The 27,163-nt window shown below is 40.7% G+C and overlaps 1 protein-coding gene across 9 annotated transcripts in view; it reads left to right on the forward strand.

Moving 5' to 3' along the window:
• LOC136439046 (trafficking protein particle complex subunit 8-like) overlaps positions 1 to 27,163 on the forward strand; it is a 37,025-nt gene that overhangs the window by 836 nt on the left and 9,026 nt on the right. Inside the window, exons 2-30 of one of the 9 annotated variants that reach the window (XM_066434182.1) lie at positions 528 to 728; positions 1,311 to 1,400; positions 3,030 to 3,204; positions 5,938 to 6,106; positions 7,009 to 7,162; positions 7,640 to 7,766; positions 8,700 to 8,871; positions 9,324 to 9,439; positions 9,910 to 10,060; positions 10,375 to 10,475; positions 10,644 to 10,749; positions 10,897 to 11,028; positions 11,667 to 11,738; positions 12,048 to 12,200; positions 12,736 to 12,801; positions 13,414 to 13,546; positions 14,026 to 14,220; positions 14,581 to 14,819; positions 15,276 to 15,719; positions 16,089 to 16,486; positions 17,014 to 17,188; positions 18,448 to 18,498; positions 19,050 to 19,146; positions 20,081 to 20,095; positions 20,477 to 20,548; positions 20,894 to 20,937; positions 21,612 to 21,806; positions 22,337 to 22,438; positions 22,633 to 22,778. In XM_066434182.1, coding sequence (XP_066290279.1) covers positions 528 to 728; positions 1,311 to 1,400; positions 3,030 to 3,204; positions 5,938 to 6,106; positions 7,009 to 7,162; positions 7,640 to 7,766; positions 8,700 to 8,871; positions 9,324 to 9,439; positions 9,910 to 10,060; positions 10,375 to 10,475; positions 10,644 to 10,749; positions 10,897 to 11,028; positions 11,667 to 11,738; positions 12,048 to 12,200; positions 12,736 to 12,801; positions 13,414 to 13,546; positions 14,026 to 14,220; positions 14,581 to 14,819; positions 15,276 to 15,719; positions 16,089 to 16,486; positions 17,014 to 17,188; positions 18,448 to 18,498; positions 19,050 to 19,146; positions 20,081 to 20,095; positions 20,477 to 20,548; positions 20,894 to 20,937; positions 21,612 to 21,806; positions 22,337 to 22,438; positions 22,633 to 22,778 — 4,291 coding nt within the window. Of the gene's footprint in view, positions 1 to 527; positions 729 to 1,310; positions 1,401 to 3,029; positions 3,205 to 5,937; positions 6,107 to 7,008; positions 7,163 to 7,636; positions 7,767 to 8,699; positions 8,872 to 9,323; positions 9,440 to 9,909; positions 10,061 to 10,374; positions 10,476 to 10,643; positions 10,750 to 10,896; positions 11,029 to 11,666; positions 11,739 to 12,047; positions 12,201 to 12,735; positions 12,802 to 13,413; positions 13,547 to 14,025; positions 14,221 to 14,580; positions 14,820 to 15,275; positions 15,720 to 16,088; positions 16,487 to 17,013; positions 17,189 to 18,447; positions 18,499 to 19,049; positions 19,147 to 20,080; positions 20,096 to 20,476; positions 20,549 to 20,893; positions 20,938 to 21,611; positions 21,807 to 22,336; positions 22,439 to 22,632; positions 22,779 to 27,163 lie in introns of all 9 variants that reach the window. The other 8 variants (XM_066434181.1, XM_066434184.1, XM_066434183.1 and 5 more) reach the window with 8 other exon arrangements.

Raw genomic sequence — 27,163 nt, forward strand, 5'->3', positions numbered from 1 at the left:
TAACATGTTATGCCTGAAGTCACGTTGATCAAAAAGAGGAGAATAGAATGTACTAATACTAGTATCAGTAATGATGTACCGTTAATTTAGATGCTGCCACTCAATGTAAGTCATAACCTCACACAGTTTTGTTCTGCATAACTGGTGAACCATAACTTAAGGCATAACAAAGCAGTTTTGTACACTTAGAGTAGGTATAAGCTGCATAAGACCAGTCTATCTTATAGGTTTGATACACTCACACCAGGATCCACCCCTACCCTTTTCAATAAGTCACATATTACTAAGTGTGGTGAGTTATTCAACAAGAGGTGTGGCAAACACAGAACCTCCAGCTTTATGTCCCATCCAAGAGGACATCTCTAACTGAATTTTCACCCAAATCGAGTGAGGAAAGTGCCTTTCCCTAGGGTACAATATTCAGGCATGCTAGGGATTTGAACACAGAACCTGACTTTAGATTCTACGTCAACAGCCCTAACCAGAAACCACGTTGCCAGCTCATGATACCGATCCTTCCCTTACAGCCCATGTCCGAGACCCAACCAATCAGGTGCATGTCATCCATAACCTACGCATCATCATGAGCGAGATGGACACCCAGCAGCCAGTGCCGGCCATGGCCAGGAAAATGCTGAACGACGCGGTGTCCAACACCCAGCCTCAGACTGTGGAGGGCAGCAGGGCAGACTTCATCACTGTGGGAGAATACAACCTGCAACTCAATAGTAGGGATATTACTTATAAATCACATATCAAATTTCCATTAACACTTAGTTAGTGTCAGGTTATGATCCTAGATGTAGACCTATTGTCAATTGCCAAGGTTACACTATGAACTTGTATGAGGATGACTACAAATTACTCTACAGTACAGTGCAGTAACTGTTAGCAAGAATAAGATACCTGCCTAAATGCCTAGGCCAGGGACTTGGCCCCTTGCTCCGTCCATATGTTGCATGGTCTCACACCCTAGATTCTGCTGCCTCCTGGCTGTGTCCTTTGTTTTATTTACTATCTGGCCTTTCCATCGCTTGTGAAGATAGATACATGTACACTTAACTACAGTGAATCATAACAACCGAAAATAACCATACACCAAACCAATGTTATTTCTACACAAATGTATTCCCAACTTGTTTATTAAGGCTAGGGTTAGTAGAAATGCTCTCTTATCTATTTAGTTTTGATTATATATTGATAGTAAAACTATTATTTCACCACTAAGATGCATATACATGTCCAGTGTATGTACTTATGACAGAAACATTGCTATGTTATAATGTGATGATGTCTACTTTTGTCTGCAGGCTCCACCCCCTGGTTTGAAGCCTACAGAGATACTTTCCTCCAGGTGTTACCATTGTCTGACCATGAGTACCTGAGACATCTGGTAGCCTGTATCCTTTTTTGAGAGTACATGTTCTAATGATGATGATGCTTTAGTTTAGAGACCAGATGGCAGACGGTTCAGAATCACTTGGCAATAAACTACTGTGAAAGTCACGCTAGGGGAAATGTTCATAGGGAGTGTTTGTGGTGATTTTAAGTTTACAGTAGAAACTGCCATGCAGGGTTTTTTTTAAAAGGAAAAACGTTTGAGGTGGTTTTATGTTCACGATGAACATTCCCCCTTTAAGTTAACAGTATCCTAATACTCAGTAATGACAAAAAATTAAGATTCTACAGATCCATATACTGGAAGATATGATAGGGATGGACAAGTACCGGATTAGATTTTGAAATGAATAGCAGGAGATGAATTGTCTGAAATGACAGCAGGTGCAACATTAGTTATCATAAGAACTAAGGTCCAAGGACTGAGTAAGCTATGAATCATGACAGGTTAATGAATACTTTTCAAAATCATGTTGTGACAGGAGGCTTGGCCCAGGTCCAAAGTTGGTTCCGCATAGACAGCATTAGTGAGAAAATCACAATGATGAATAAAACAAGAAATTCACAAAGACGCCAAAAATTTCATGGGAGGTATGTAATCTTTGATATCTTGTTGAGCATTTCAATGAAGTTTTCTTTCTTTAGCACTTTATTACTTTAGTTGATAATAGTACAGGTGGTATCATTCATAACAGCTTAGGCACTTTTATTCCCTACGTCATGTTCTGCACATGTACCCAATAATGCTTTTCTGATTTGATTGGTTACAGCTATGTCATACATGTAGATCCTGTTAGGGACATTTTGCTAATTTCATGAGTGCCCATCAAACTTGCCGGTTTACGTGCCAAACTTAAGGGCAACATCCTTTGTAACGGTCTCAGACTTCATAACTTGAGACAAATGGACAAATGCTTGGATGGTGCCAGGTTGTCTGGCAAGTTTTGTGATTTCAGAAATGGATTAGCATTGCTTCTCAAGTCCAAGTATGCTGCAGATAGGTTTCGCCTTTGAGTTAAGGGTTTACATGTATGATGGATGCACTGTGGCAATATTGATTTACCTTCCCCTGTGATATGTATATCTCCAAATTTGCAGGTACTCTCATCTGTTCAGTGTTTCAGTTCAATTTATTTGAAAGGTCGTTCACCTGGTCTTCAAGAAACCACTTGTTATCATAAGTTAGTCATACTAACGTAAGACAATTGTCTGTTCCTTTTTGTGCTACATGTATATACTGTACAAATAAACAACACTCAAAAGTTTACACATTGGAGCATTATGTTGGTAGGTAGTCCCATAGCCTTTTTGAGGCCGTAGGGGAAGGGGGTTGTTGTCCACTGCAGTGGGTTGTTACAGCCCATCCCTCTCCTTCAACTGCCTTTTACCTCCCCAAACAAAGTCCTCATTTTTTACACCTGGGTGGCGCGAGGAAAGTCATGTTTTCAACTTCAAGGACACAACATCTAGCCAGGACTGCCAGGAATCAAACCCATGACCTCTCGATCTCGTGTAGCCTAGCCACTCGGCCACTCAACGCCGCACAATTGCAGCATTGGGAAGTAGATATTAATAATTATTATGTACACAGCAATGAAGGAAGCGTAGCATCCTTAACACATGGACTCCAGGTGTCTGCGTGGTGTCATCCAAGCACACGGACCCCATGGCAGAGTTCACCAGACTGAGTCAGCAGCAGCATGAGCTGCAGCACACGTCCCAGGCTAAGTACCCCAAGTGGTTCACTCCCAACACGTACAAGTACTATGTACTAATACATGATGTTGCAGAGGGAGATGATAGCAGGTGGGTTCTTTGAAATGCAGGCTTTCAATTCATTACTTGCATAGAATGTTATTATTATCTTGTTGACAGGACTGGATAAAATGCATGGCTGCTGTCTTCCGATGATCATTCTATTGATGACATATCCACGGCTCCAACTTCATTTTGTGGAATAGGTGTACTGGTGCAGCTAAGCTTAAAATTTAGATGCACAAAAATAATGTGTGTACACAACACATGATAAAGTAGAAAGTTATTGCTCTTGTTCAGAGTTGCAAATAACCTTAGGAAGTTGGTGCAAGGCACTCAATTTTGGCATGCAAAGTGCCAACACAGTTTGGGACTTTGAAAAAACTGTGATGAACCCAGATTCTAGAGCTAGCTTCAAAATTGAAACAAGTAATACAACAATAAAAGTCTTAAATATTTTTCTGTCAACTGAATGTCTTGAACATTTTGTAGCTTTATGCAAGTAATCCTTCGTAATTATTGAGAAGCACCAGTGCACACAATCAATTAGGTGGGCACACCTCCAATTTTGGGTGCACAAAAATGCATATGCACCCAGTATTTCGAGCCCTGCATATTAATATGAATCATGTTAGACGTGGAGGAAATGCAAGATTTTTAAGTATACACTCCTCCATGTAGATATAACATGGGACGATGCATGTACTGTATAGGACAAGATATATAGTGATGGCCAGTGAAGATTCAGATCAGAGTATGTCCATACTACATACAGATTCACTGCAAGAAAGTTTCAACACTAGTTTTACTGTGCAGAAAGTAAAGAATGAGCACGTCCAAGATTTCATTATTTGGTATGCCATGACATACATGTAGACATTGAGATATGCTATTTCTGATGGAAGCGGAAGCATCTCTTCCAATGTTTCACCCCATATGACCCAACGCTGTTGCTAGTAGTCTATGCAGGGAAAGCCTCTGCATACTATTTGTAGTGTTCACTGCAAATCTCAGTGCACAAATTCTGTTATTAGTTTATACTACAGGGTTACAAAAGAAAATCATACTCAATACCTGGCTAAATAAAGAGGCTAGCCTCTCTGTTATTAGATCCATACACCCATCCAGTAGGATATAGCTGCCCTATTCATTCCTGAAAATTACCTAACAGATCGGGAGAAGCCAAGAAACTGGCTTAATCTACCTTATTGGCAAGAGTGGCGACCTAATAGTCACCTTGACTGTATCATTGGCTAATTCTTCAATTCCACTCGGTAATGACTGTACATAATGAGATTGAGTTGATGCCATTAGGGAGGATGGGGGAATGTGTTTGGAATACAGATTGAGACACTGCTGGAGTTTTCTCATTGATTCGAGTCAAAGTTAAAGCCTTTATTTTACTTCAAAGTGATTATTTTCTAGACTTGAGAAAATTAAAGTTAGATTTATACTATTGATATCAGAAGGATTTCGTTTAATTCTAGCCATGTTGCCTATCTGAAGTGTGTAACTTTGTCATCCCTATAGTATAAAGATTAAGAATAACAAGAGTAGGTTGTATAGTATTTTGTATTATGTACCATAGTAGTATTACAATTTTAGTCACATTGATGATTTATCTTGTAAACGACCTAACCTGTCTTGCAAAAATTTCATCTCTATTTGCATCAAGTAAAAACCTTTCAGACTTTACTAGTTCCTTGAGTGCTCCTAAAAGACAGTGTTCCTTTCTATATTCCTCCAAGTAATTATTTATGAGAGCCTTTAACGATACTCTAAAACCCTGAAAAATGTGGTTACTGCTGACGTGCCCTTAAGGACTATTTAATGGGATTTCCCCGCAAAGGTTAGCATTCACGGCTATCATAAGTTGTAGCACGGTGCTGAATGTTATAGGCAGTTTGTCACCTTTTATTCCTCAGCACATTCTTATCTATTAGAAAGTCAGAAGGTCTCTGGAAGGTAGAGGTATAAAAATCTGTAATGGCTAACTCTTTTCACGCCACCTTGATATTTATTGGCAATGTTGCCACACAAAAGAGTGCTGGTAATTGTTTTGGAAGGTACGATTGTATTACACACATGGCATGCCATTCATAGTAATGTAGCATTTTTAGAATGCATTGTTGACGGATTATACAGAAAAATCCAATCTGGCACCAAATTTTACTTGCCTGACAAGCCTGACAGCGAATGTTTCTCAATTTTCGTCTCTTAAGCATCTTAGATACAGCTGAGGATTATCTGAGTCTTTGTCATGCTGTGTTCAGGACATGAAATATTACATTTCCACAGCACGAGACTGCATTATCTAAAACTAATGAGCACTTATGAGCAATTTCTTTGCTTATGAAATGAAGACATGCCTGTGTGATAGATCATTTTGTTACTGAAGTTTGTTCAACCATGATCAGCGTGAGACTTCCAAAATAAGCTGTTACTTCATTTTCTGATTTGCGCTATTCCTAGTTTATTGTTGAAAACTATTGCAAACTTCAAGGGGCATAATTTTTACTCCAGGATCGTTCATATGTTACAGTGTAGTTATTGTTGATTTTTGATATTTGCAACAATGTCTAATGTTTAACATCGGTTTTGATAACTCTTTATTCAGCTTTTCAGAGAAGTGCTGCCTGGTGGTCTCTTCCTGTAACAGTTTATTTACACAGTTGTTTTTGACAGTTACATGCCAGTACTTGGCTTTAGAGTCACCCTGGGTCACATAGCTTTAGTGTTCTAACAGACAACACAACATTGTGAGACTTGGTGTATGTGTTACAGAGCGGAAGAAGTCTTCAAAGGCATGAAGTCCAGTTATGGCCAAAATGGCTGCCACTTGCTCAAGGTCAACTCGCGACCTCTGAGCTCCGCAAAGGAAAACAGCACCGGTGGTCCGGAGACGATGACGGGAAACTTGCCGGACCCCTGGAGTCAGTTCCTGAATAAAAAGGTGAAGGCCAAGTTCTTATAAATGGATAAGTAGATTAGTAGTTTAGGGTGTGCCAAACCAGAGTGAAAAATTTATTTCAAAGTCAATTCATGCAGTACTAGTGTAATACATGTATGTTCCAGTGTGCTGTGCAGTACATTACTATTTTCAGGCAATGAACTTTCAGTGACAGTCTATTGTTAGTAATCAATGCTTTTCACAGATAGTATCAAAGAGAAGCAATGATGTAATGATGTAAACCATGCCTTATAACTTAAGCAGTGTAATCAGTGTATGAGGAGAGCCACATTTTCTAAGTCAAACTCAAATACCCACCATATGCATGTGTGATGTGCAATGGCCCAAACCTACCAAGAGTGGAACTCAATCCCATGCACCAAGTTGTATAGAGGCATCCTCATTAGATAGCTTTAAACAATGCCTGCAGCTACATTGTAGATATGCACAGGTAAAGTGTGACAGGTTGTTCAGTGTGATATGATATTCACCTAGTGCCTACAAAGCTGGTGCATTACGCTGAAGAGCGTTCATGTTGGATATACATGTACAGATACAAATACCAGTACTCAAGATTACTCACAAAACAGCTTGTGCCTACCAACATTAAGTGCAGAACTTGTGTGTCGGTCTCAGGGCTGTCCCGTCCCTCCATCCCGGACGGAAACTTGATTGTTGGGACAGATAAAAATTCCACCCTGTCCATTAAAGAATTCGGCATTTCATGACATGAAACTGATAAAAGATATATTTTTGGAAGCTTAGAATGACAGATTTAACAACATGGGCTCCAAAACAATGAGTGGGATAGAAAAACATTTAATGCTGAAGACAGCCCTGGTCGGTTTATCATACACTCTGATTTTAAGTGATCCCTGTTCATTATGCCTTATCTTCTCCTAAAGGATGTGGAGCATGATTCTCCAGACAGTGGACAGAGTGGACACTCCACGGAGAACACAGACACCTTCCCTGACAAGGTGACGGAGACCGAGCCAGACCAAGGTGTGACCGTCACCCCTCCTCCAGAAACTAACTCTGTGCATGACCCTCCAGCAGGTGAGACTTCTTATGGTGTTCCTGTAAATATGAAACATTCTGCTAGTATCACACAGTTAGGCAAATCTAACTGTATAAACAGATGTATAGTCCTTAACTCGAAAGAAATTGGATATGGTAAAGTTAGGGTGAAGGTAGTTCCATAGCCTTTTTGAGCCCGTAGGGGCAGTGGGGTGGTTATCCACTGTATCTAGGGCACAGTATTGGAAGGCAAAGCCCATCCCTCTCCTTCAAACTATTTTCATACCTGGGCGGCGTGAGGAAAGCTATGTAAAGGTTTTTTCCCCAAGGACACAACGTCTAGCTAGGAACGCAAGGAATCGAACCTCAATCTCATGTCCACTAGCCACTCTGTTGTTAAGGAGGGCTTGCCTAAATTTGGCCTCCATTAATAGTTACCAATTGCCGTCACACTACTAGATACGATTGTATATACATTGTATAGATAAGATATCCGTTATCAAATTACCCCAGAAGCTAGCTCAGAAGAGGAGCAGAAAGAGCCTGAGGCTGAGGTGATCTCCCATCCCCTGGAGCAGAGTGATGATGAGCCAGAGCTCAGCAGGTCGCGTGCTGAGACGGAGGACTCCTACAATGCAAACAGGTGAGATGGAATATTTATTGACACAACAAAGGTACAGCGACTTTTGTCTTAGTCTTCTAAAACTACACATACAAATAAACAAGATGCATATGAATTATCCCAAATACAAGCATGCGAATGAATCAACATGTTGAGTTTAACATATTGTTTATACTATTGATCCTAATGTCTTTGATGTATTTACCTATCTTTACGGGAAAAGAAGACGTTAAACCCGATAGTGAGTGTGTGTGTGAGTGTTACACAGTAAGGGTGATTTCTTTCTAGAATGTAATTAAATTTATTGAAAGAATTGAATGTATCAAGTTCTTTTGAGCAAGTGGAAAGAGGTCTTGTTATATTAGGGTGAGCGAATTTCAACGTTGATAGGGGGTAGATCTCTTCAAAGACAGGTGTATTATAATGCAGTTGTTATACTGAGGAAATAGTAATTGATTCAAAGAAAGAAATATTGTGAGAGGTGGAAAATATCTTGATACAGTTTTCCTGTGCCAGAGAGGAGTGAATAACAAGGATGCACTTCTGAGAGGATCTGCTAGAGGGCACAGTTCATCTGCTAGTGCTATCTTGTACCTTGGTAACTCACATCCCTGGCATGTCCATGTGGTGTAGTGGTCTGCTCCTCTGTCACTTAACATATCTGGTTCAAATTATGAGCCAGAGGGCCCGAGTTCGCGCCCAGGTAGGACATGTCTGGATAAGAAGTGCACCAAGTCATACCAAAGACTTTATAAAACTGGTACATACGTCTGAAACAGTATGGGCGTTAAACACACTCCACTGCTAGTAGACTAGCTTATGCAGTATTTGGACCCCAGTGTGGCCCAGGGCTATCAAAACAGAGATGGGCTCTGCCCTATACACCTTATGGTGTGGGAGGACTTAAACTAACTTCTTAACTACTCATATCCCTGGCTATTGTGTGGTTCACAGCACGGACACCATGAACCAGCTAAACGAGGCAGCCAGACGGAAGGGTAACGTCCCCCACGGATTGTACCTGACCTTGAGCGACCATGACAGACTGAGGATATTTGCACACGAGTTCGCAGTTCGCGGCCTGCTGCCACACATAGAGAGAACAATCCGGTTACTGAATGAACAAGTAAGTTCATTTTAGTAGAAATATCCTCTTCATCAGGCTTTTAGCAAGGATTTATAGACAGAGCATTCAAAGATTGGGAGAACCAGAGTTCCGGGATGGATTAACAATTACATGTACCTGGTAGCCTTGTATGTCAATCAATTTACATGCTGTCCCAGGGTGTAGTATGAGGAAAAAAAACAGTTGGCTGGTGTGTGTAGGCAGCACACATGTTCATGTTCATGTGTATATGTAGCTAAACAAGGTATCCTCTGGGCATCCCCTACAAATGGATGGGGATTAATTGTTTTCTTAGTGTATAAGACGTCCAGAAGACGCCCTGACCCTTGCTAGCTAATAGCCTGCTCTTTTTCAAATAAGCACACACTTGATTTAACGTCAAACCAGACCAGGTTTAAGTGGATAACTTTAAAGGAAGCTATGCATCTGAATGTAACTTTCTATTTCTATAGCTTGCCTCAAGAAAGGGTTTGCACAGGTCATTCTTCAGTGCTACCAAGAAGTGGTTTGGTGGGAGCAAGCAGGCAGAGAAGGGCTCTGGTGTACAGACCAACAACGGAGGAGGAATGTAAGTACTCAATGCCCTCGTCAAGAAGGTTATGATTTTGGTGTAGTTTGTGTGTTTGTTGACAGCATAGCTCAAGAAGTTGTGGATGGATCTATATGATATCTAGTATGTGGTTAGGTATCTTCAAAATGAAAGACATGTTCAATTATGGACCACCCCGTGGCTTCCTGTAATACCGCAGCAGAACTTCTCGTGTTCTGTACTTGTTATGGGCGTAATGCTTTGTTGATAGATAGCTGAGGTAGGAAAGAAGTAATGTAGGTTTGGACCCCCGAGCAGCATTTTGGGAACTGCAGGGGCCTTTTCATCATCATCATCTGGTTGTGCCCGAGCATTCTTGGCCCTTCTCCTACTTTTTAGAAGACAGTAACTCAAGAATTCCAGCTGAACACTGGCTAAATAGGCTGGAATTCGTCAGGTTTGGTGTTCTACATTGAGGAAATATTGACTTATTTTTCCTGTGTGTTCAGCTACTCGGAGGCCTCAGCAGAGGTCCAGCTGCGGAAGCTTGGTGACCTGTGTTTCCTGGTACAGATGTACGACCTGGCCTACACCTCCTACCACACTGCCAAGAGGGATTACACCAACGACCATGCCTGGATGCACGCAGCTGGCAGTCTGGTCAGTACAAGTTTTCATTGTCACAAAGCCACTTTCATTGGCTAGATGACAGATGAAGTTTGTCACAAAGCTACTGTCATTGGCTAGACATGCTAGATGACTGATGCAGTTTATCACAAAGCGACTGTGATTGGCTAGATGACTGACGAAGTTTGTCCCAAAGCTGCTGTCATTGGCTAGAAGACTGATGAAGTTTAGAGATTAAGATCTGTATTATTATGAAATATCCATCATCATTATACAGTCATGTATAAGTGTTGTAGCTTTTAGTTCTTGATCTTGGATAGTAAGTGTAGCCTGTTGTGCTGTTACAGGAGATGGCAGCCCTGTCAGTGTTCATGCAGGGATCTCCACAGAGACAGTACCCCTCCCACTACATGGACTCTGCCATACAGATGTATAACCAGACATGCAAGTACGTGGAAATCAGTTCATGTTCATTATGACCACCTTTGGTACATGTAAGGGTCTGTCAAAATTTGTACAGAAGTTGTTGTCCAAATTCAATGTTATGTGACACTTTTATTCAAAATCTCTATACTGTATTCTTGAATGATGACTTTCATTGTAAATGTTCCCCTAGAAATCCCCAGTTTGCCACCAGAACCACCCTGCTTAGCACAGAGATCCTGAAGAGCATGAGTCTGTTTGGAGATGCTGCCATGCAGTTCATCAAGATGACCAGTGAGGTAGGGGGCATCGCTGCAACACAATCTGTATTTTTCATGATTCTTTTTCTCCAATTTTCTGTGTTGTACGGAATGTAAAGAATGCACTTTATTGGTACAAGATATATTTTTCAATTGCAATGATTTGGTATGAAATATTTCTTGCAGGATTCTGACTTGAGAAGTGCCCTGTTGTTAGAGCAGGCTGCCCATTGTTTCACCTCCATGAAGATGCCCATGGTCAGGAAATATGCCTTCCACATGATCCTGGCTGGACACAGGTTCAGTAAGGCTGGACAGGTAAGGACACTCAGTAAACCAGTTATGTGTCGCAAGGCTGTTGAATGACATTCTGGTGTGTTGACTTGTGATCTCTCTGTCCTTAGTGCTGAATGGCACTCTGCTATGTAGTGCTGTACCTGTCCTTGGTGCTGAAGTAGTATTCTGCTATATTGTGCTTTTCTTGTCCTTAGTTCTGAATTAAGTTCTGCTATATTGTGCTGACTAAATTTCTGCTGCATTGTGCTGGCCCTGTCCTTGGTGCTGACTAACTTTCTGCTGTGTTGTGCTGTCCCTCCCTTGATGCTGAATAACATTCCACTATAATGTGCTATCCCTGTCCTTGGTGCTGGATAACATTCTGCTGTATTTCACTCTTTTCATTGGTGCTGAATTGCATTCTGCTCTACTGTCAATGTCTTTGGTGCTGCCTAACCTTCTGTTGCATTGTGTTGTCCATGTCCTTGGTACTGAATAACATTCTTCTGTATTGTGCTGTCTTTGGGCTTGATGTTGACCAACATTCTGGTGCATTGTGTTGTTCTTGTGCTGAAATACATGTGCCAATGGCATTATTCCTACATCTATTGCCAAGAGTCATAATCATATAATGTAATATTTTACTGTATAAATATTCTTATGATATGTTCCTGTTTCAGAGAAAACATGCCCTGAGATCCTACTCTCAAGCAATGCAGATCTACAAAGGGAAGAGCTGGACTCTAGCAGAGGTACGTTGCACTTTTGCATGATAGTTCTTGGCATTGTCTTATGTTCTTAAGTTGATTTTGCTACTTTTTTAACAAATATCGCCATAAACCTTTGGTCAACATGTTCTCCTTCCAACATTTATATAGGTTTGATAGGTATATATGTATGGTTTCATAAGGCATAGTTGGTTCCTAGCGGTGGTTATGGCAAAATAGGGCCTTTTCAATGTCATCTGGTTATATAATGCCAGTATACACTCTCTCCTGACATGTTTGACAACCAGTCCTAACTATTTCCTCTTTCCTTTCATTTTGGTTTAACCTTTAAAGGACCACATCAACTTCACAATTGGTCGGCAGTCGTTCAACCTGAAGCAGCTGGAGAATGCCGTGTCTGCCTTCCGACATCTGCTCATCAATGAGAGCAAGCAGACACCCAACCAGCAGACTGCCTTTCTCAGAGAGTATCTATTTGTCTTTAAGGTAGGAACTGATTCGGAAAATAGATGTCTTGTGCATCTAATAGATATGACAGCAGCGATGTACAATTGTGCAAGTACATTTTTTTTGAATTGTAATTATAACATTGATGTTGTGTTTCGATCAACACAGTATACAATGATGAAAAAAGTATCAGTGTCAGGAGTTCACAGAATAGGTTGATGTAGGATTGATATACAATACATTGAGATATGACATTTTGTTCCAAGTGACAGTATAAAATTTCAATTTGCTAAAATGCAATGTTGCTCTATATATAGCTTCATTGCAGAAATGGATTTTCCTACAATAAAACACTACCAGTTTGCTTGCCATTCAAAAACGCATTTGACCTGTAAAACGAATTACAGGCTTGTATGAAATATGACAGAATAGAAATCTGTAGGAAACATAAACTTGTTTATCTTCCTTGATTAATAATGTCTTTATGCACCCTGCACCCTTGTTAGTAACTGTAGTTAGAGCAGAGCAGAAGTCTGTAATGGTTGTTAAACTCTGATTGGTGACATATTTCTAGGCCATCACTGCCAAAACCAGGACCTCAAATGGTGGAATGGCAGAGGATGGGACAGATGATGAAGAAGTGAGGAGCTCTTTTGATGAAAGTTCAAGTTGTACAACTGTAGCTAGGAGGATAGAACAGTACACATAGACAGCGCCTAACAAATAATTCAGAAATGAAAATTGCAATGGCTGTTTACAAGCATTTTGAAATCTAAAAAAGCTCTGCAAGATAAAAATATCAAAAAAGGAAAATCATCCAATCATACTCTTTCATAACATCCCGTCATTGGTTTTAAGGCTTCCCCTCTTTCTACAGTAAACACAGTTGAATGTGTAGAAATTGCCTAACTAGTCAGGTATATTGTATGAATTGAGACATCTGCCTAGACACAGGAATGCATTGTTGTACAGTTAGGGACATTTCAAAAAGATTATGCTGCAGGTCTACTGAGAAATTCCACAATCTTTGAAATGTTGTCAAGCACATTTTACAGTGTGATTGCAGACATGTTTTTCAAGATGGCTGTGCAGTGAAAATTCAAATGCTTGTCTTTTGCTCTAAGTGGACCTTTGCTGGCTGCAAGTTAAGCAAAAAAAATAACTATTGAAGAATGATTTTGAAAGAGAAGCATCACCAACTTAGGTGTAATTATGTGTAAGTAATGAGAATTATTTTTCCTTCTGTCTGTAGCATTGGTTGACCACATCAGTGAATGAAGGTACCATGGTGCCAGGTACCCTCCCACAGCTACCCCTCCCCTACATCAGAAGTGCAGACACCAGGGTGTTACTGTGTCAAGAGAGTCAGTTCCCTACTACAACAGGTGGGACAGATGTAGTCATCATATACTGTAAATCCTAAAATTTTGCAGTGATTTTATTTTCTCAGTCTTCAGTGACCTCTTTGCGGTGAATTCATGACACAGCGGATATGTGTTTCCAATGTATCACTGCTGTATTACAGAATTCTTTCAACTTCTATTTTCTTATTTTCCCTCCTGCTGCAAAATTAAACCACTGTACATGTAAATGAATTTACAGTATATAATGTTGGACATTTCAGACAGCATCTGTTATCTTTCTTCAGTAACTGAACAGAGTCTGCAGTCCAAAAGGCATTTAAACAAATGCCTGACCGTTTTCAAAACTTATCCAGTTGCTTGTATAACTTTTGTATTAAGTATCTCAGTACCTGGATTTGAACCTTCGTCGACATATTCCCATTAGCTTTGTGGATAGAGGATGAAGATTTTCTTTGTTTCTGTGCTAATGTACCAATACTTGTAAATCTACTATACTACAGGTAGTAGAACCAGAGCGACATCAGTCAGTCTGGAGCAGCCCCTGGACAGACCCACGCTGCAGAAGTGGATCGACCTGGAGGACCTGGCTGTGCGGGTGGCCAATGACGGGTCCCTGCCCGCCAGCTATCGCCCAACTGTCCAGTGTCTGGGGAAGTGCAGTAACAACTCTCACCGTCCAGTGTGTGTGGTTGGAGGTGAGATGTGTATATATACACTAACAAGAAATACATGTAGTACCTTCATTTCTACAAGGGCAGAACTTTTCCTTTTACAGAGGTATTGTGATCAGTTCATGTCTTTGTTTGATTGTCTTGTTGTGAGTCTGCAGTGATGTGAATGTTGCATAGCAGCAGCATGTAAGGCAGAAGTGGTGTTATAGGATACTTGGAGAATTGGAAGTGTGGTTTAGCTCCTTGTTATGGTTTCATTCACAAATGACAGCAAATAGAATCTAGCCAGTTGACACTTGCACAGTTGAGTTCACCAGCAAAAAGTATTTCTAAGAAGTGAAATATGCACTGATCCTTGATAGGAAACTCTTTTTTCTTTCCCAGAAACCCTGACAGTAGAAGTGGTGTTCAGTAACCCCCTGAGGATCCCCCTGGTCCTGTCCGACCTCCTGCTGATCTGGAGGTTTGTCCCCATCAAGTACATGGGGCCTGGAGGGGAGGACAAGCAGCACGACATGATCACCAACGAGAACATCGAGCCAGGGAAGATGTCACTCGCTGGAGAAGTACTGCACACCCAAGTCATCAAGGAGTTTGTGCTTGCTGCACAGGAGACAAAACCTGTAAGATTTGTACTACCATTCAATTCATGGTTACCTACATAGAGAATACACCTTGTTGTCACATGAAGTTTCAGTCTGACCAGTGAGAGGACTGGGACCAAGGGTGATGCAGAATATGCCATGCCGTATTCCTTATATGTCATGGGCCAGAAGTTGAGAATTTGGTGTCCTCAAACAAAAGATTTAAGAACGGCTATTCCAACAAAATCTGTTATTCAAATTTTAGACAGTAAATTTTAAACTATTCTACAGAAGCCTGTGTGATACAATATCAGTGGGATAGCCAAAAATACGGACCGGTCCGGAAATCCAAAAAAATTACCATTATCATGGCTAAGGTTTGACATAAGTGTGTATCTATGCTGATTTGTTCTGCTGGATTGATATTGCCTAATAGACATGACTTGTGAACACAGCACTACAGCAGTACAAGACCTGTGTTTGTGTCCTCTCCAGGCTCAGTTGATTCTGGTTCCTCAGCAGACAGGTGAGCTGCGTATCTTAGGAGTGGCCTACAGCCTGGGGGGAGGCTCCTCCCAACACCAACATGTCTCCACCTCAGGCATAGCAGGTCTACACACCCCACCACCCAGTCCACAAACCCAGCCTCCCTCGGTGGTCACCCAACAACCCATGTTGTCACCCTCACCCACGGTAACACCCCCCGGAACATCCCCCCTCACCTCCTCCTCCAACCAGCTGGTCCCCCCCACCACCGGCAGCCCCAAACCGCCTGCCAAGAAGCCCAGCTACATCAGCAGTGTGTACGTGAGAGGGAAACAGGAGCTGGAGATCCAGGGGCCAAGACTGAACTCCACCAAGCAGGAGAGATGTAGCACTATCTATGGTTCAGACAGACGGCTGGATCCTATCGTGGCTCCCCCCATGCCTCTGTTAGAGGTACATTGTAGTTATTCATATTTCGTCATTCTTTCACCATATTGTATCAACTGTAAATTCCTTTACTTTTGCAGTGGTTTTATTTCATGGTAGGGAGGAAAAGGATGTCTTTGCAGTGTTGTAAATTTGCGGTTGAAACTATTCTGTAACACAGTAGTCATATATGTACAAGGGAGATATATTCACAGTCATGTGGAGAGGTCACTGCAAAAATAAATCCACTGCGGAAGTTTCAAGATTTATAGTATAACATTGTCTAGTGCTGGTGACAATCAAAGGCTTATATGATTATTTTTCCTTGCTGAATTTGTTGCAAAATTCTTCACAGTTTTATCTGAAGGTACTGAGAGTTTGACTTGCTTTTCCCAGGTGTCGTTCCTGAACTTTCCAACAGCGCTCCTCTGTGGAGAGGTCCAACAGACCCTGGTGGAATTCACCAACACGGGCAAGTGTGTGCTGCACAGACTCAGAGTAGCTTCCAGCAACCCGGAATTCTTTTCCTTTGGAATTACGCAGCCGGAAGAGCAAAGAACTTCCAAGTACATTTATAAGACCTTGCCGTTAGATGGGGATGAGTGTGGAAAGGCCCTGTCCGCTAAGATGTGCAATGTTACCAATGTTATAGACGTTCCCTTGCCGGACGGGACGTTAGCGCCGGGTGCGACGGCTTGCCTGCCTATGTGGGTACGTGGAGTAAGCACCAGTGGGGTGCATGAGATAGACTTCCTCTTCTACTACGAAAGTTTGGACAAGAGCCCCAAGATGAGGTAAGTGAAGGGAAAAAGAACATTCTTGATATAAAGTGATTATATATTTATGATACTAAAAGAGAATCATCAAGGTGTGGCCATTTGGGAGATAATACTTTTAGTCGATTTCTTTATACGTGTGTACTCTTATGCATGCATGAAATGTGTAACTCTTCAATATTTCTGTACAACGATTATGAGTTATTGACTTTAACATGTTCAACATTTTTTTCCAATTACATCTCAATGTTCTGCCAGTTCATTCTTACTGGTGCCACTTGAATCATCCAGAACTAATCTCTGAATCTTATCCAGTCAGTAGAGGCGAAATTGTCTTAAATCCTGTTTATGCAGTTTACAAAGCTTACTTATGACTCTTAACAAACCATTGCAGGACTACAATTATACTGTTACATAAAAGACTATCTGTACCGGTAATATCTATATCATTTTTATTAGCCAGTATAATCACACTTTGGTGTAACACACCAGCTCTCGCAGACTAGTTTGTCCTTGCTAATTTTCCCTGTCCTTCCCCTGACCAGTCACCGAGTGCTGCACCACACGGCTGTAGTCCAGACCAGTAACTCACTGTGTATCCGGGCGGAGGCACAGCGCAGCCGACTGGCACAGGTGTCCGCTCACCAGGATGACACCAACTGTCTAGTCATCAACCTGGGCATGGAGAACCTCAACCAGGTACATCATCAACACAATGGGGTAATGCTGAAATTCACACCCAAGTTAGAAATGTTGGAAAGGGTACCTAGAACTATTGTCATCCTGTTTATGTAAATCAAAATGACAAATTAAGGAAATGGAAAAAGGAAATCTGACAGTTTAAAAACATCTCTCCCCTTCCAATAGAGAACTGTTCTGGATGGATGTTACGTTAGGTGAAAATAAGCATAATGGTCCTCAATTTAGCAAATTTGTCACAAATGATAGTGTGATGGCCTGATATGCTTAAATTTACTAACTGGAACCCTGGGTTTTCCTCCCTTGAGGAAACATTTTGAGGAGCAGAAAAATAGTAGACTTACATGTAGTATAAGATACATCAAGCTCTACAACTGAATAGAGAGCTACATTTGTAGGTGGTCCATATGTTCAGTGAAGAATGACCTTCAGATCATGTGATATTGCTGGTTTCTAGAACTCAAAGAACTTTACTTTTGAAAATACTTTCTCAAATGTCAGGTACAACTCCCTAATCTAATGATTTCCTACCTAACCAGACCCTTTCATCTCTGATTAAATTTCTGCGGGAGACTTTGACTGGAAGGAACAGACCCCTCAGGACCAGCTGGAAACAATCTCAACCATGGCCTGACCTGGCATGAAGCTTAAAGCATTCTTGGCGATGTCTTTCATCTGTGGCTGACCTTACTATGTCACATAACAGAAAACTAACTGCTCATCACTAAAGCAGAGCTCCAAAACCAAGCATTACCTAATATATGTTGTACTGAAATCATAGCTACCATTCCTTGCTAATTGGCTGACATTTAGCCCACATGTTTTTATTGAACATTATCTGTCAGTCAGTTGGAGGGGGGGGGTGGGCAGACAGATAGTGACATGATTTATCATTCAGAATCTGTATAATTACAATGTGATGTTGAAAATATCTGTGTCCTGATGCATAGTCCAAATGCATTTGTTGTCCCTGCAGTCAAAATTTAGGAAGAAAAAAATAGTTCTTACCTATCAACTAATTCTTTCAGTACGGTTGTCATCAGAACAGCAACATTACTTTTCCTAGGCCTTAGCAGCTTACCAGCTCTGCTATAACATAATACATACATGTACATTGCACTCTCAATAAAACATCTCTTTTCCTAATTTTTTACCGGCAAGTCACAATACCAATGGATCTTTTATAAGAAGCATACACTGTAGCTGCAAAAAGAGAGTAAAAAACTTATGGAGGGCAGATCAGCTCTTTTCAACTTGTTGAACACATCTTGAATTCTCAGATAAACAGCTGGAACCCTCTTTCAACCATCCAGTTGACTCCATTCCCATTGGTGAGTTGTCAGTCACCAGCTTGTAAACAGTGGGATCAAGGTGCAGGGATTGGTGCCTTTGATTTCCTGGCAGCATAATCTGTACGGTTTCTGGGCAACAGTAGTCAATGCACTGAGCCCCTAAATCAAAGACGTACACTTTCCAGTGTGTTGTAGGAAAATTTGCTGCACATGTGCTATTCAGATGAAGAAAAAATTCTGAAGAAAATGTAAAAGGTGATTCTTTGGGTTGAGGATTATTAATCCCAGTGTGACATTTGATATACATATATATACCTTACTACTTTCACTTATTGTCCTGATATGTAGTTTGTGTTGCCATTGCACATATTGTAAACTCACGCTCTAACTTGCGCACATGGTGTTAAAAACACTAACCACATTTTGCTGCATACTCCCTGTACAACTACATGTTGTTACTTTTCTCTGCTGGTGGCTGCATTTATTTTTCATGTTCCTATTTCCTGACAGAAGGAACCAAGTCAAACGATTTTACAGTCATTTCGGTGTTTGTATTTTGTTTGTTTAATTTTGGTTTTACATGTTTACAGATCCATGACTCCAACATCACAGAGTTCACCATACTGCAAGTATCAGCAGCCAGCCCTGTGTGGACCCTCACCCCCATCAGTACACAGTGCAATATAGGTCAGTTCATGCCCTTCTTTTGGGGAAACTTTCTGTCACTAAGGACAGGTTAGAAAGTAGGTCAAAGATTCTTTCCCATTCCCTGAAGGCCATATATATTCTTGCTTCTTCTGATCAGAAGGAAGATTAAGATTTTGAACAGTGAAAAAAACTTGCACCAGAAAGATGTCTTTGATACTGAGGAAAATGAAAAATAACCGGGATAATTTTATGAAATGTAAATTGATACCAACATCGTCACCTCTCCCTTGATCTGTCCATCATGGGTCATTTACATTTTATGAAGTCATATTCAATATGTAGCTATCTACCTGTGGTACAGTGAAAATTGATAACAGTGGCTGCAGTCATACTTTGCATATATTAAGACTGAAATAGCAATTAAGATTTCATCTCTCCACAAGTGTATATAATGTACACAACATAAGTCTGGTATATTGCTACCACTCATAAGCAACTAACTCTCTTACAGATTACACCAGGGCTGCCTCCAGCTTTGAATTTTTGTCCGTCCCACTCATTATTGGTTGAGGGCTTTAAAAGGCTGCAAGATAATGGGGGTATGCTCCCCAGGTTCTTTTTGGAAATTCCAACCCTCTGAGTCTGAAATGATATTTGATGCATTTTCTGAACCAAATTTGTTAATTTTAGTTAAATCTGTCATATTTTGCTTACAAAAATGCATCTTTCTAAATTTCATGTCATGAAGTTCAGATTTCGGGATGGACGAGGTGAAATTTTTGTCTATCCCAACAAAATAATCCTGTCCCTGAACGGAGGGACAGGTCCTGTAGACGGCCCTGTATAATACTGTAAATTACTAAAAGCTACTGTATAACATGATAAGCTGTTAGTTCCATTTGTACCATGCTGTCTGTCTACCTCTAAACCTTCTCTTTGGTCCTCTCCCATGATTGCCTGCCTCTGGTTCTAGCTCGTTATGGTAAAGGTAATGTGGAACCATTCAAACATCCTGTCTTCTCTGGCTCATCGTTCAACGTCTCTATCAGTTCTGTCCACCCTCCAACAGTGTTAACATGTATACTAAGTCCTTATTCATGGCATGCATGAAGTGTTGTGTTTCCTTTTTTTCTCATGCCCTGTGTTTCTTTTGTGTGCAGTGTTGTGGCTTATCTATAGTCCAGAAAAGCTGTGTTGAACTATTGTATAAGCTTTATGTATTGTATGTATACATTTAGTATTTTCAGTTACCCATCAATAGTGAAGATTGCAAGTCGTATTTACAGGATAGAAGGATATTGTAAGTATGTGTTACATCACTTGATGATAATATACATTGTAATTCTTTAAATCTTTTCTTCCTCTCTAGACATGAGAATCAATGGAAAGGAATCTATTCTGATGTGCTTCAAGGCACAGAAACTAAAGACACCATGTGCAGGTGAGAGTCTCTTAATGTTTCATGATTTTCAGTTTAGGAAGATACATGTAAGGGTCTTCAGGAAAGCCAATCAACAATTTGAGCTTTTTGTGTATCATGAACAATAGATGTGAATTCATGATCAACAATCTTAGCTCTCAGCTATCGTTATCTTTGTGAAAATGGAGGTATTGCAATTAGTTGGCGTGTTTGTTTTTTGTTTGTTTGTTTGTTTGTTTGCCTTGGTGTGCATTCGCAGTTATGTGAATTTAGTGAAAGTTGAAGCATGTGAGGTGGAAATGGTGTAATAGGATACTTGGTGAATTTGGTTTGACTGATCAAAGCTGTTTTCTTCTTTCTGTACAGAAGATGAGGTTGTGTTCACCAACATTGTTTACAACAAGGAACAGGTAAGTAGTGTTTCTCAGAACAGTGCTTGATGTTATCATTAAAAAACAATAACTACTGTCAATTTAGAAATATCATTAATTTTTTTCTAGGTTTTGTCGTGGTGGCAGCCATTCTCTACTAGTGGTAGCCATGCCTATTAGGTTGAGTCTTACTGTGGTGTTTGGGAAAACAGCTAGACTATTTCAATAGCAAATACAGGTTGACACACCAAAACATGCACAGGAATATTACTTTAGCTCAAGGCTTTCTAGACTGTACCTTGGCATGGATTTCCAGTTAGATTGCTTACATTTGTATGCTGCCCAAATTCTGTAATTGTTGACATTTTCATGGTGCTTTTATGTTCGCAGTCTGTATTTTCGGTGACCTCTCCATTGCATCAAAGTGCTATTTTTTAAAAATTTCTTTCTTGTTGGAGGAAATCTCGTCCAAATTCAAATTTATAGTAAAATACTGTAGATCTTGAAATTTTCATGTTGGTTTTATTTCTACTTTTTTTTGCAGTGTCCTTTTCATTGCAAATTCTTGACGCCAAGAATATGTCTCTATTTATGAGTACTGTACTACAGAATTGTTTTAACTGCAAATCTTAAACACTGTTAAAGCCTCCTTTTTCCTCCTACCACTAAATAAAACCACTGCGAAAGTAAATGAATCTGTTGTTCTCTTCCAGATTGACAGTTCAGTCACCCCCTGTTCAGACTTCTACTTCCGCTCCTTGTACGTCGCCCCTCCCAGACCCTCCCCCTCCGACCCCAGCCCTGCCCTGGAGCAGCCCCCAGACGAAGCAAAGGTTGCAGAGGACCAGTCCAAGGCTGAGCTGGAAGCTGCAACCAAAGTGCAACTTAGTCTCATGGTCATATGGAAGGTTAGGGGGACTTCTTTTAAGCTTCTGTTACACAGTCAACAAGCTTCGGCCTTATCTGTTGATTGGCAGAAGGTAATCCGATTTTGAAATCAACAGAGGGTTGTGCATATTTTTCACCTGAAAATCTACCGTCCTCAGTGTCCTGCAATTGTGGGTCAATCCCTAGAGATCGTTCGATGATCAAGAGAACACCTGGCGCATTCGTGCCAAAAATGTAATTGAGAGCTTGCTGACAAGTTGGCCGATCGATTTCCATGCTTTAAAATATTCTTCCACTGGCACGGAGAGACCTTATGACATTTTGCACCTTTTGATTAGAGACACACACACACCTATAAAACAGGCTATCATGTAGTCCAAATTCCTCCCCTAGTTTTCATTTCTTTGCTCTTTCTGTTAAAAAAACATTTCTACCCTCGCTTGAACATCGGGATATTAGTGGTGTTTGAGTCAAAATGGAATATAAGATTTTGAAAAAGGTTGAATGAATTGCTTGTGTGTATCTCATGGTGTGGTTCTTCCTGTTCCAGGCATTTGTTGTAGATGACACGGGCAGTCATGTGATCACGGGTCAGCATCACCTGACACTGGACCGCCTGGACAAACCAGCCTCCTCATTGGCTGAACCAGAGGTCAGTTATAGATCACCTGAGGTTTGAATTAGGGGAGAAATTAGAAAACAGAACGTTAGGTATAACTTTACAGATTAACAAAATAAACTGTCATCTATTCATCGCTATTATTCCATGCCTAAGTCTGAATTTGTTTTACGACCATAACAAAATATTTCTCTAAGTTGATATCATTTTACCTTGTTCCCCGATAGCCTGTAGTGGAACAGCCTCCCATCACCTTCACCAAGCAGGAGGAGACCGCCGTGGACCAGGTTGCTGGTGACGAGAACTTGTCTCAACTAGTTAAGTACACAGTGAACCACCCCAAGGAGAGCAAACACACCTTCAACACTGACAGGTTTGTAGTCATAATTGATGTCATCCAATGGAGCAAGCAGTGTTCTGTGTCATGTGAAAGATTTGTGGCATGGTTTTTACATGTGGCAATGAGATAAATCCTGTTCTTTGTCATGACAGGCGGCTGTAGGCTGGTTTCTACTGTAAGTCTTGAAACGTTTGCGGTTGTTTTAGTTTAGCGGTGAATTCTCTACCGCAAATTCATGACATGGCAAATATGCCTCCCATGTATGACTACTGTACTACAGAACTGTTTCAGCCACAAATTTAAAACGAATTTAAAACAGCGTAAAAACCTCCTTTTTCCCTCCTACTGCAAAATAGAAACACTGAGAAAGTAAATCAATCTACTGTAACTTGACATAGAACAGAAAACAAATACAAGCATTGATTATCTTGATAATGAAAGAGACCTGAGGAAGCACAACGAGCATGCTAACTTCAGACTTAACCAATATTAATGTGGTGGAAAGAAAGTACATGCCTGCCCCCTCCCCCCTGGGGCTGACACTAGTACTGGTAAGAGGTACGTTAAAGTACAAACACGTACTTGTACATGTGTCCCAGACCTCACTATTGTGCTTGGAAAAACTGGCGTGACAGCAACTTCCTGTGATGAGTACGTCCTTTCAGTACAGCAGCTGGCCAAGCTGAAAACTCCCACCATGTCCTAACAATGAGTGACATTCTATCATACTGGAATAAGTAGATTGTTCTAATACTTCTATATCCTCTTACATCCCATGTACTAGAGTTCCACGGCCTCATACCTTTACCTAATGATGTTAAACTTTACGACTGATGTATTATATCTATGCATCTTACCAATTATGAATCTCAGATTATGCTGATGCTGTGTCCTATATAATGTGGATCCTGTCAGGAAATTACTTTATGTTAAAACTTTGTGAAATACATTCATACGTGTTAGCAGCCAAATGCCATCTACCAGGGTTGATAAGATGTGACATGCCTGTTGGTGTGTTATCACAATAAGTTATCAACCTAACAGTATTCTGCAATACACATGGGGAGAGCTGACCCTTTTTCCATTGGACCTGTTCCAATAGTAGTATTAGTAGGAAAATTCCTCCACATTTCCGTCCCGGATATATCCCACAGAGGTAGCCACCATATGGTGTTGTTGATAAAACTTTTGATAAAGTTAAAGTGCCAGCAGAAACAAAATCCTTATGTAAACAAAAGCTACACACTTAGTGGAATCAGTTCTATTTCTTATTTACAGTGCCAGAGTAAATGAACAGGAAATTGACTTCATAAAGTAGAAAACAGTCTGTTATCCAAAGGGCGACTTAAAGCAAAGTCATGCTTTTAAGTGTCTACTGAGAAGATTCGCTGAGAAGGGACCAAGGAAAAACGTGTCCTGGAGGCTGCACATGGTGATTTTTACCATTTGCATTTGCCTTGCTTAGCAAGAGTGGATCCATAGTACTCCAAATTCACCTTCATCCTCTCTCTCTCTCTCTCTATCCAATTTAACGTCTTTAATTTGTTCCCCATCATATGGGGGTTGGACGTGCTTGCACATGGACGGGGAAGCCCCAGAACTCCTCATCAAGTACAAGTCTTCTTTGTAGCAAGAGTTTTTTACGGCTGGATGCCCTTCCTAACGCCAACCCAAACCCTATTGCTGGGCTTAGGACCACCAATTCACCAGTAGATATTTATAATTAGTGATTTTTGTTCTGTTGACCAAAAAAAAAAGAGAAAATATGATGATAGAGGTGTACTGATGTGTTAACTCGGGTCACTTACTTCGTACAAACCGTGCTCAACTGTTGCACCTGTTGGAATGAGTGCTAGTGACTATCGGATAGTAATCATCACACCAAACCAACACATGCGGTCAAACATGATTTAAAAAAAAGTATGTCCCATGCCCAACTCTGAAGTATCTAACAAAAGGCCTGAAGTTGTAAGCAAAAGTATTCTACAACACCCTCCATCAGAAGATCGACAAACACTTTCCCACTTGTTTTATCAAGCTACACATTAAGGATAAACTGTGGATGACCCCTGTGGAAGTTATTTGAATAAAATCTAATAACTGCTTATACAGATGTTTCATGGAGGTATGATTACAAATGATGTAAGCATGACTATACTCCAATGATATGTGATGGACCGTGGGTTGCTGCATGTATAATGTTCCCAGACTACTTCACCTGGAATAACATCATAACAGGATTAGAGAATTCCAGGTACCTGCTTGATTGGACAATGTTTTCATTATATGTTTTCCTTCATACCTACAAATACCAGGTCATTAACCTCAGGTGGGAAGGTTATTGACCTCTTGTGGAAAGTTTAAAGTCCCTCATGTGAATTTTCTGTGTCATGTTTAAGGGTTGGAATGTAGATTTTCCATCAGATAAAAAAGGGCATTGCCCAGATTTCTGGCATTGATAAAATGCCATGGATGATAGGTTTTTATGGGGTCATCAAAGTCAAATGTTATATTAACACAATGCTGCCTGATGATTCCAGACTAGGCTGAACTGTCAATTTATCTACTTTAGAATGTGTCTTTTAACTTTTACGAAAGATGCAGATACAGACAGATGTTTGTTTACAGACTGCAGGTGTACATGTATGTTTTGTTTTTGGCAACTCCCCAAAACTACTCAAGGGCTGGGCAGCAGGGGTTAATTGCGCCATGTTGGTATGTCAATGCAGGACCATGGGCAGCACAGCTGTATCTGTTTTGCCTTCCCTTTCACGTTGTGACGACCTCAAATAAACAAATAAACAAATCTTGGTCTCTACATTTGGGTGTGTTCCAGTTGTTTGAACTATTTCACTGTTGACTGATGCTGTTCATGCCTTGCACAGGGAGGGTCCTTACATTTCAACCTCTCATTTTTCAAGCCTGTCATAGTACATGTAGCTCATTCCTCCAGGCAATTCACATCATGCCAGGAGCAAAATGTCAAGGCATGATACCTGCATATTGAGAGGGCTTGGTGGACCATGCAATGTCAGAGGTTGTGTTATTCCATACATGTATATACGTATGTAATACTACTGAAAGACATGTTAGCCATTGCGGTCAATGTTGATACAACAGCGATAACAAGGTCTTAACACATTCTCTTTCCTCGCTCCATTTGTTTGGGCTGTAACACCAGCTGTATGTGCTTGCATGTTAACACCTCATGTTTATAAAAAGTCTATTTTATATCCTGCTAGTATTGCTTGCCAATGATGTATATTATGAGCCATGTTTGTATGTCTGTGTGACAATTCTTATTACCGTAAAACTCCTATTTACGTACGCACTTTTTAAACTTTTCAAGTCACAAGCAGGTGCTCCAGGCTGACACCAAAGTCGGGATGCGTACGTTAGGAGGGGTTCTTCCTCGGAAAAATCGCACATCAGCATGAGAGTACGGTACATCTTCAAATGGAATGTGGAATGCTACCACACAATCAGTAATAAAGAATAAATAATACATATATTTATATTGTTTGATGTTTTCTACCCAGAAACATTTTCTCAGTAACCATTTAACTATCCACCGAAATGCTGGAGAGGGGGTGCGTACGTTAGGAGGGTTTTTCCCCTGAACGTTTCAACTCCCTGAGTTAGGCCCGCAATCGTCCCCAAATCGAGGGTGCGTACTTTAGGAGGGGTGCGTACGTAAATAGGAATTTTTCGGTACCTACGTGTGTGTGTTTCCGACCTTCTTTGGTCAGCATAACTCAAGAAGCCATGTACATGTATGAATTGATGGTATTTGGTATGTGGGTAGGTATTGAGAAGATGATTGAAGAAGGTCAATGTAGCTTTTGGCCCTCCAATTGGCTTGTCTTGTTGCCATTGCTTTCCTTTCCGTTTAATTTGAAGATTATGATCGTTGTATTTTCTTCTTCCATACATCCAAGTACACAGTGGAAAGTCCAAGAAAGTTGACAAGTTCTATACCCAAGAAGATTCAGTCTGAACCATACAGCACACACTGTGTTCATCAATCAGCAATGACCCAGCTGAATGTTTATCAGTAGGCGTAGGAAGAACGTCATAGTTGGGGGCTGTTTCTTCAAGGCTTGTCGGCTTCCTTGGCCTTTCTGGAGTATTAGCAACATTCCTGAGACTTCTCTCAAACGTACATGCAAGGAGAAGTAGCCTTCAGGGAGGAAGGATACTTCATGGATCAGTTACCACATGGTGTGTGCGGGCCTTGGTGGTGACTTTCCTTTGAAGTATGTTTGCTGACAATAACTAAGAAATGTATTTGCACATGGCATCTCAACTGTCAATGTGTGATATAAGAGTTAGATCACATACTGGTGCCTAGCTACCTGAGATATGTTTATATTTCGATACTAGCTGGACTTCTCCAAAACTTTCTCTGCTTCTTTTGT

Source organism: Branchiostoma lanceolatum, chromosome 7 (assembly GCF_035083965.1).
Source record: "Branchiostoma lanceolatum isolate klBraLanc5 chromosome 7, klBraLanc5.hap2, whole genome shotgun sequence".
NCBI lineage: Eukaryota > Metazoa > Chordata > Leptocardii > Amphioxiformes > Branchiostomatidae > Branchiostoma > Branchiostoma lanceolatum.